Source organism: Pteropus alecto, unplaced genomic scaffold, assembly GCF_000325575.1.
Source record: "Pteropus alecto unplaced genomic scaffold, ASM32557v1 scaffold164, whole genome shotgun sequence".
In the NCBI taxonomy this organism is placed as follows: Eukaryota; Metazoa; Chordata; class Mammalia; order Chiroptera; family Pteropodidae; genus Pteropus; species Pteropus alecto.
In genome coordinates, this window is record NW_006439568.1 from 9,124,770 (window position 1) to 9,135,649 (window position 10,880).

Sequence of the window (10,880 nt, forward strand, 5' to 3'; positions counted from 1 at the left end):
AAACTCTCTTAACACAGCTTTGCAGACAATCTACCAGGCAAATGATAATAGGAATTGAAACTCACTTATACTTCCTAAAGCAAGCCGTACATATCAGTTCTGTTCAAATATAAATAATTATTTAGGGCCCTTTATAGAATTATAGGATTTCACAGATAGAAAGATTATAGATAACATCTAGTCCAATCTCACAGTTTCTTAGCTGCCGTAAATAAGGTTCAAAGAGGTTAACTAATAGACTGAGGTCAAATGGGCAAGAAATGGCTGAACTAGGATCCCAAGCCCAGTGTGTTTTTTTTCCACTACACTCACACTGCCTCTCTACCTGAACATCGATATACCTAAAATTACTCTTTACAGATACATGTCAAGGTCCACATATCTTGAACTAATCAGATTTCAATTTTTAAATAAACTTATTAGAAGACATTAATAATATTCTTAGAATTAGGAACTTTGTGTTCCTAGCTTTAAAAGGTGTAAAACAGAAATAAATTAGCCTGCACCTGAAGAGCCATTTCATTTGCCTTATCACCATCTGAAATTAAAGATATGAAGGCTTTGGCTGAGATGATGATGATGATTATGACTATAATTGTCATCATGTACTTGGTTTTTTTCTGAATAAAATAATATATAGTCACTATTGAAAATCTGGAATTACAGAAAAGCACAAAGCAGAGGGGAAAATCATTGGTACCTCATCTGCAAGGGACAGCTATTATTGACTTGTTGTTTAGCTTTGTAATGTAGAAACACACTTTTTATACATAATAGAGAACATATTAATTAGGGTGGTTTTGACTGCAAGTCCAGAAACAAAAGCTCCTGCTAGGTTAGTTAATAAATGGGGATTATTGGTTCTGCAACTGAAAATGTCTAGAGTTATCAGGCTTCAGGCTGATTTATCAAGGCTCCGGATCTATTGCTTTGCAGTTCTAACTATGCTTCAACCTCAGGCTGGTTTTCCTCATGGTAGTGGGATGGTTGCCCAAGGTAATCAGAGCTACACACTTGCTTTTTCTTCTACAGGAAGAGGGAGTGTCCCTGTTCCCAGCCACTAAACAAGAGTCCCGAGTTGCATGCCCATTTGGCCAAATGAGAACCAACCTCTATAGCCAGGAGAATACAGGTGGTTTAATTGGCTTAGAACTTGTTGCAGTAAGAAGACTGCCTAACTGAACATGGTTCCATGGTGTATCTAACTGAGCCACGCTGACTCCTAGAGCTGAGAGGCGGGTAAATGCTACCAAATCACATGGCTGGATGGGGGGATGGGCCAGAATGGATTGTGGATGAAATGACAGTGTCATAATAGGTTCCTACCAAAGATACAGCTTTGGAACCCGATTCTTAGCTGTATATATTGTTAACATTTTCTCCATTTGTTAAATATTCTACATCATTATTTTTAACATATAGAGATCATTATATATAATATAGATATGTTACAGCATAATTTACTTTCTACTATTGGATAATTCATTTTTTCCAACTATTTGCTCATATAATCACCACTGTGATTCATATCCTTATAGTTAATCTTTGCTCCATATATTACCTCCTTAAAATGTAACCCTAGAATGGAAATTCCTTGGTCAAAGAATATCTACATTTTTAAGGACTTTGATGTATTTTGCCAAACTGACTTCAGAATGTTTGTACCAATGATGTTAATAGCACTCAGGATTTTAAGCAGTTCCAAATAATCTTCATTTTGGAATAAGAACCATTCGGAAAGAGGTACGTAGAAAATTTATACCTATAAACCTTTGCCTTTGTAATGTGATACATATCCTGACAATAACCGCCACATAATGTAGTAGTGCGAGTCACCAGTGGTCTTCAACTCAGAGGAGCCTGAGAACTAATAAGAAACATGGTGGAGGTTCTCCCTTTCCTTGTGCATGAGAAGGCAGCACGAGACAGGGTCACCAATTGTTCTGGCCCTGTTTATATGACCACTGGTTTACTGTGGTCATATGAAGCTTTGCTTAATTTTATATTTTTCATGAATCTTGTGGCCAGAGAAAACCAGCTGCTAAATGACCGGGAGATAGAACTTATCTTGAAGCAGTTTAGAAGGCAGACCAAAGTAGGAACGCCGCCAGGAGCACAGCCCATGGGCAGTGCCGCAAGGGAAAAATGCAAGAAACCTGGCCGATTTTGACTTTTAAATACTTCTTCATATCCTAAACCTAAGATTAACCAGTGTAGATAATATACTTTGAGCTGAGATTGCTTATTGAAGCACTAAGCCAGGCAGCCAGAAGTGGGCTTCAAGAGGGTCCATTGAAATTGGATGCAGTGTGTGTGTGTGTGTGTGTGTGTGTGTGTGTGTGTGTGTTTTATGGGGGGAGGCAAGAGCCCACAGTTTTCACTGGGCTCCCACAATGATCCATGATTCCAAAAGAAGTTAAGAACCAAAGTTAAAATACATTAGAGGAAAGTGGTCAAAGCATCTCCAGGTGCAGTGCAGGCTTTTGAGCTGAAAGATGATGTGAAGGCCAAGAATCTTTCAAAGAAGGTTCTAAAAAGCAAGTGCTATGATGCATCAAAAAATTAAGTTTAAATTTACTGCCAATGAATAAATCACCGTAGATTCCTACGCATCAAATATTGTTGAGGCTTTGAAGAGTGGGAACACTAGGCCAGAACAAAGAAATTTACGGTAGCATCAAAGAGAAAAAAGGGGAGAAAGAGAAGGAAAATAGTAGAAAAGTTGATGTTAATAACTTAGAACTTTGAGTTCATTTTTTTAAAAGTAGGAATTAGGAAATGGAGCTTTATTTCTGATCTTGGCAAAGCTTTTATTTTTATTTTGTATTTTATTTTTGTTGGTGGCCGAAGTCAAACCCCTTTGTTTCTGTATCTATAAAATGGAGCTGGAAATATTTTTCACTCTCTTAATTCATCTGTTGGCTACATAAAATCATTTTTTTTCTTTCTACTTTCACCTCACTTCTCCTACTATTTGTTAGAAATGAAGATGAAGGCGTAGACCTCACAATGCATTTCCAACATTTCATGTATTCATTCATTCAACAAAAATGTATCGCAAGCCTACGGCGTGCCTGCACAGTCAGAGATGCTGATGATACTATGGACTCTAAGACAAAGTTCCTGACCTAAGCAGCTGATATTCTAGCAGAAGGAGACAAACAGTAAATCATCTGACAGTGACAGAGGCTCTGTAGTATCATGGGCGGTGACTGGGAGAGGAAAGGTGAGGCTACTTTAAAAAGAGCGGAAAGGGAAGGCACGTCTGTAGAGACGATAGCTCAGCAGTGAGTTAAAGGATAACTGGAAACAGACCTAAGTAAAGGAGGAATGTCACAGGTAGAGGTCCTTGCTGATGCACAAGTCCAAAGGCAAGAAAGAGTTTGTTTTGTTCAAAAGCTTGTCATGAACAGAAATTGGACAAAGTCGAAGAAGGCAGAAGTCAGATCATGCAGATCTCTACAGGACATTCTAAACTGTTTTTTCTTCAGAGTCTAGAAGGAGGAAGTTGGAAGGTTTTGATCAGGGAAGTACCATTATGAGGTTGTATTTCTAAAATGATCACTTTGGATGCTGCTTGGAAAGCTAGAGCGTAGAAGGGCATAACATGGAGACCATTTTTTTGGTTAAATGTTTGTGAAATAAATGAGTGATATGAAAGAAGTGTTTTGAGGGGAGAAAGCTAGAGAGAGAAGGGAATAAAAATGTTCATAGAATAAAATATAATTTAATATCCCACTACGTATTCTATGCCCTACTCCCCTTTAAAAACAGTTTTTTAAAGATATAATTCACATATCACACAATTGACCCATTTAATGTGTACAATGTAATGGATTTTAGCATATTCGCAGAGTTAGGCCACCATCAACACAATCTAATATAGAACACTTCTGTCCCCCAAAAAGAAACTCCATACCAATAGTAGTAAGGCCCCAATCTCCTTACACAAGACCCTATGCCCAGGCAATTGATAATTTACTTCCTGTCTCTAAAATTTTGCCTATTTTGGACATTTCATAGAAATGAAATTATACGATATGTGGTTTGGGGAATGACTTCTTTTATTTAGCATAATGTTTTCAAGCTCCATCCATGTTGTAGCAAGTATTAATACATCAGTGCTTTATTGTGTTTTATTTCCAAATAATATTCCATTGTATAGATATACAACATTTTATTTATCTGTTAAGAAGTCAGTGGACATTTAGGTTCTTTCTTTTTTTTTTTGGCTCTTCCAAGTAATGCTCTTATGAAAATTTATATACAAAGTTCTGTGGCAGTGTTTTCATTTCTATTTTATACTTTCATTTCTATAGTTTAGCTATCTATGGAATATTGACTTCATAGAATGAGTCAGAAAATGTTCACTCCACTTTCGTTATTTGAAAAATTTGATATTAATTCTCCTTTATATATTTGATAGAAACCACAGTAAAGACATCTGGGCTTGAAATTTTCTTCATGTGAAGTTTTTTGATTACTAACTTAATCTCTTTACTTGTTATAGGTCTACTCAGATTTTCTATTTCCTCTTGAGTTAGTTTGGTAGTTGGTATCTTTCTATGAATTTTTATATTTCATCTAAGATTATATGCATTGTATTTTATGCAATTTATCTTTAAATCAATTGAGAGAAAAAAGGAGAGTAAATATGGTATCTTTTATAATTATCTTTACTGATTCTATTTGGGTGTGAGTGTATGGGTACATTGATTCAATATCTGGTATCATGTTTTGAGCCTGAAGCATTCCCTTTACTATTATTTGTAGGGTAAATCTGCTAGCAAAAATTCTCTCCAATTTTGATCATCTGAGAATGTCTTTATTTTACCTTTATTTCAGAAAGATAGTTTTGCTGGATAAAAATGATTGGTTGGCAGAGTTTTGTTTTTGTTTTGTTTTTAATTTCAGCACATATTTTTGAATATGTTATCCCATGGTCTTCCGTCTTCCTTTGTTTCTTTTTTTGTTTGTTTTTTTCCAACATTTTATTATGACAAACTTTCAAATATACAGAAACATTTAAAGAATTTAGTTTACATTTGGTCTACGTTTTGTTGTTTTTAAAAAACATTTGTACATTTCAATTACAGTTGATGAGCCTCCTCATTTTCTGATAGAAGTCAGCTGTTAATCTAACTGAGACACTCTTACACTTGATAAATCTTTCTCTTTTACTACTTTGAAGATTTTCTCTGTGTTCTGTTTTTAATGTTGTGACTATGATGTGTCATAGTATAGATCTGTTTGCCTTGATTCTTAGAGTTTGTTGACTATTATGGATGTGTAGATTAATTTTTTTTACCCAGTTTTGGAAAATTTCTGCCATTGTTCCTTTGAATAAGTTTCTGCTCCTTTCTCTCTCCTCTCTTTCTGGTACTCCCATTATGGGTATGTTAGGACATTTTACCATGTAACACATTTCTCTCTGACGCTCTGTTAATTTTTATTCTTTTTCCTGTCCTTTATTTTTTTATTATCTATTGCTCTATAGTAACATTCACTGATTCTTTCTTCTACCAGTTCATACATAAATGAGTCTCTTTATTTCACTTATACTTTTCAACTTCAGAATTTCCATTTGGTTCTTTTTTTACAATTTCCCTCTATTTTTATTGATATTCTCTATTTGATGAGACATTGTCATCATACCTACCTTTAATTCTTTAGACATGATTTTATTTAATTCTTCGAATATATTTATAATAACTGCTTTAAAATATTTGAATGCTAAGTCCAACAGAAGGGCCCCTTCAAGGCAGTTTCTATTACTTGTTCTTTCTATTGTGAGTAGGTTATTCTTTCCTGTTTCTTTGCTGGAAACTGCATGTTTTAGATAATATATTGTAGCAATTGTGGATTTTGATCCCTCATGGGTTTGTCGTTGTTACTGTTTACTTGTTTTTAATTTGTTTAGTGACCTGTCTAGTTCAGTAGAATCTATTCTCTGCATGTGCAGCCTTTTTTGTCATTCCTCAGAGTATAGCCTTGGGCAGATGGACAGCCATCCTGACCTCCCCGCATACCCTTGTTCAGGGATGGTGATCATTTTAATCGTGTTTGCTTTGACTGTCTCTTTCTGTGGTCTCACTGTTAAGTTTCTGGCTGCTCTGATATCACACCCGGATGCTGGCCTCCTCAATTGCTTGCCGATTGCGCTACTGTTTTCAACAATGGTCTAAGGCATAAATTGCTCCACAGTCTGATCCAGTTAAAGTGCGGCCCTGTATTAGTCTGTTCAAGCCTTTACAACAAAATACCACAGAGTAAGTAGCCTAAAAAACAGAAATTTGTTTTCTCAAAACTCTGGAGGCTGGAAGTCTGTGATTAAGGTTTAGAAAATTTGGTTTCTGGTGAGGACTCTCTTCCAGGCTTGTAGGCAGCTTCCTTCTTACCATGTCCTCACATGGTAGAGAGAGAAAGATCTCTGGTATCTCTTCCTCTTCTATAAAGACGTCAGTTCCATCATCTCAGGGCTCTACCTTCACGACCTCATTTAACATTAATCACCTCCTTAAAGACCCTATCTTCAATATATTTACATAGGCTTTGTGGTTTCAACATATGAATTTTGGGGTGACAAAAACATTCAGTCCATAACAGGGGTAGTAATTGAAGCCAAACTTTGTAGCTTGTGTCAATTCCATGAGGGCTCTTTTTACCTCTATGTTTCCTTGGCTGTTTCTGTTAAACTTCTATCTGGTCTACCTTTTAGCTTGTTGCTGTCACAGAGTGACCAGCCTATTACTCTTGATTGCTCACCAGCAAAATCTTCATTGTTTTTAACAGTACCCTTGCACTTTAAATTCCCAATGTTCTGTTTCAAATAAACTTTCAGCTGATGTATTATCAGTTCTCTAAGGGAAGGATGCATAGCTCTCTGATCTTATGGGCTGCCTCTCCCCATGGGTAGAATCTCTGCAGTGGCACCAGAACTGGCAGAAGAAACAGTGACCTACTTCTCTTGGAGTGACATTTCCACTCTATAAGTGAGGGCTGAAGAACCTCCACCCTACATGTGAGCCAGGGCTGGGATGTTCAAGACCTTGCTGCTTCTGAACTAGAGATTTTGCCCTATGTGTAGAGACTAAGTGGAAGGAGGGGGCCCCAGTCTGCTGGGGGTTTGCATTGAATAGAGGTTCTGCAACATGGAGCTGGGGAAATGAGAGAGTCCAACAGCCTTTTGTTCTAGGGGTTAACTGTAGCCCTCAATTGGAAGCTGGAAGAAGAGGGATCTCTGTATTTTAGCTACACCCGTCCAGAGTAGAGCTTCCATCACACCAAGCTTGGGGGAAAGGGAAGGTAATGGAGCAGGTCATTGTTCAAATGCCACATGCTTTTGCTTCTTACTGAGATTTAGTAGATTTTCTTGAATAAATAGTTCTCAATGTACTGCATGCCTTAAGACAATTTTCAAAGATTTTAAATTGTTGGATTTTTTAAAATAATTTTTATCAGTTAAATGGTTGTTTCATTGGGGAAGGAGGTCCACTGAATTCATCACATCACCATTCAAGAAGTCCTAGCTCACACATACATACTTTTAAGGCTTCATACTGAAAAGATTCCAGTAATTTGTCCCTACCTTCTGTTCCTGCCTTCACATCCCTGCACCTCCTTAATATATGATTTGGGAAAAAGAGAAACTCAATCCCTCCAACTCAACACCAAGAAAGCCATATTGACTGTGTAGGTAAACTTTGTACAAATATCTCTGCTGCCAAGAGACTAAAGTCTAGGGAATCCCATCACTGGAATGGGAATTGGGGTGGGGGTATAGGGGACTGCACAATAGTGTTCACGGCACCTACAGAGACCAATATTACTACTTTCTGTGGTAAAATGTCTGTAAAGGTGACTTCCAACAATTCCTTTATGCACATGCCATCAAGAGATGGAATCTATTGTCCCGCCCCTTAAATCTGGGACTTGGGACATACTTTAAGCCATCAAATGTGGTAGAATGAAGCTGTGCCAGTTCTGAGCTTAGGCTCTCTGAGCCCTGTCAAATTCCACTGTTGTTCTTTTAAACTGCTATATAAAGATGCCCAGGCCAACCTAAAATGAGATACCATACAGAGAGAGAAACCATGGGAAGGAGTATGAAAACCAGTCAAAGCCAACACAAAGACCCCAGACATGTGAGTGAAGTCTTCCGTGACCTTCTAGCACAGCCCGGACACCAGCAGAATGCAGCCTCATGAGCAAACCTAACTGACTCCAGCCGGAGCCCTGCCCAAATCTTGACCTATGAAATTTTGAGTGATAAACTGATGGTAGTTTAAGCCACTAGGTTTGGGAGAGGGTAGGTTTTTTTGCATAGCAATGAATAAATGAAACACTCCTTTGTGGAATTAGAGAATGAAGATTCCTTCAGGTTAAATTTCTTAACAGCTGGTAGCAATTTAAATAGAAAGCTAGTGGTACATAAAAAAGCGGAGGAAGGAGAAAAGACAAGGACTATCAGGAAGTATCTATGAAATAGAGACAGAACAAACACAGGGGGAGGTGACGAAAGAAGCAAATAAATGAGGAAATCAAGGTACACGTGACCTCAGGAGGAAATAGATTAAGGATTCAGGAGGCCACATGGTGAGCGTGTGCTCAGGAGGAATGGAGGCAGAAGGGGAAACACCGTGTTCACCGACAGGAGGTGCGGGTCCAGATTCCGACTCTGCCGTGATCAGACATTTGACCTTAAGACAGGCATTTATTTTCTATGGCATTCAGCTTCCTTACTGGCAAAATGAGGGATCAGGATAAACAATCTCTTCCAGGTTTAATTGTTTTGATTTGCAAAGAAAAGAAAAAGAAAAACGATGTTTGACATTTTTTATCATCACTGTATCTGGAAAATCACACCCATTTATGAGGCAAACATAACTATAAATGGTTTGCTTTATTTGCATAACAGAGTGCTAATGGTCTATGTTAATGACAAGGGAAATACTGTTATTTCAATAATGTAGAGATGCTCTGTTAACAGCATCCATAGTGTTAACAATTTGTTGTCCAAAATTTCTGCCTGATTTAACATAAGGTTTTATTGTTTATGATTTCAGTAAATCATGTTTAATATTATATTCTAAGAAAAATAATTCTTATAAGGCGAGATTCTTTGTCATGTTCAATTCTTTGTCATGCATTCTTAAGCAAAGTTATAAATATCCTAAGAGAAAGTCTCTTTGCGGTTGCTCAAATATTTGATGCTATCAAACACAATGTAGCTACCCTTTGGAATATTAGTCTAGCTCCATGAAACAAACAAAATCAGTACATATATTATGAATGGGTAAGCAGTCTCTTAAATTCTGCCCCTAACATGAATTCATTTCAGATTTTCAGTCGTTCGTCTACATGTGCTGAGTGTGTTTCTCTTCGTTCTCTGCTTGGGTTGAATTCCCCAGATACACCACTCTCATTCTGGCATGTCCCTGTCTTTAGCAGAAAATTCGGTCAGTCTGAAAAACTTTCCCTAACTCTACTTCCTATATAGTATTTCTCACCCTTACTCTAACTTCTTTTTATTTTTCAGTTCTCAGCCTATTACTTCTGAGAAGCTTTTTCTGGCCTCCAAACTAGGTTCCCTTGAGGTATTCTCATTGAACGTCCCAAACGACATGTATATGCTATTTTGTAAATGACTTTTTCTTACATGTATTTCATATTAGACTCAAAGTTTCTAGAAGACAGATCTGGGACTAGGAACGTTTTCATCTCCATTATAGATCCAGGTATTTTATTCAATCATTTTTAAATAAGGGGAAATGAATGAATATATCGCATGTGGCACTGTGGGAGATACTAAAAGGAAGTAGAAGTATATAGAACATTAAACTCAGCTATTTTATTATAGGTGTGTATATTTTAATGGTACTATATTATTAAGAAAGTAGCAAATAATTTTAAGATCAATGTAGTCACGTAGTTGAAAAGCCTTCATTCTTTCTAAATATAATTTAATAAAATTATCTATCTTAAAAGTGAGAATAATTGAGGAAAAGAAAGATAAATACATGAGATTGTATATCTCTATTTGCTAGAAGGAAATCTACAGATGAAGAATACATTCATAAAGTGTATCCTTCAAGCTCTTAAGATATTTAAGTAATCAAACCAACGAAAAAGAGTATTACATGTTTGAGGATGTGAAATATACAAGTCAGCCAACAGTTTATAAAATTTTACAAATGCCCCCAAGTTGCAAGTTTGCAGCTGAAGGATCTAGGGATTTATTGAGTATTGAAGACACAGAAAATTGTGAAGCAGAAGCCGATGTCTGTTACCTGTCTAGTGTGAAGGCATACATCTTGGTGGCTTTGTTATTCACAAGATAAGTTCTTTCAAGGAATTCCATGGTGGCCAGGATAAGAGCTTTTGCTGTTCTTGTTATTCTTGTTATTGTTGCTGCTACTGCTGCTGCTGCTGCTGCTGCTGCTCTTTAACTCATTGTCCGGTTTTGGAAGCAAAGCAGCATTATAATTATTCACACACTTTCCAAAATAAAAAATAAAAAGGCTTCCAGGACTTAAAATAATAAGCCTCCTACATCCATGTTCTTGGTAGGTCGGCTAAAATTATAGCCTTCTTGGAATATCATCTGGCTTCATTCTCTCACCCACAGAAATTCCTTTCCTCGGGAGACTTGCAGGTAGGATCATATGAAGGGGTGGGTGTGTGTGCGCGCGCGTATGTGTGTGTGTGTGTGTGTGTGTGTGTGTGCGCGCGTGCACACATTTCCCATGCTATCTGATCATTATGGTCTTTCTGAGAGATAGAGAAGCTCAAGGGTTTCCTACTAATTGCTGATGTAGGGGTTTGGTCTTCAGAGCACACCTGGGTGATCTGCAAACAGCTACCCTTCTGTATGATAATCT

General features: G+C 37.2%; 1 protein-coding gene across 1 annotated transcript in view; it reads right to left on the minus strand.

Annotated features, from left to right (window-relative positions):
• The window catches only part of SLC30A8 (solute carrier family 30 member 8), a 34,031-nt gene extending 23,671 nt beyond the window's left edge, over positions 1–10,360 (minus strand). The window contains exon 1 of the mRNA XM_006916598.1: positions 10,290–10,360. Within this exon, the coding sequence (XP_006916660.1) occupies positions 10,290–10,360 (71 nt within the window). The remainder of the gene's footprint in view (positions 1–10,289) is intronic.
• Positions 10,361–10,880: the final 520 nt, after the last annotated feature.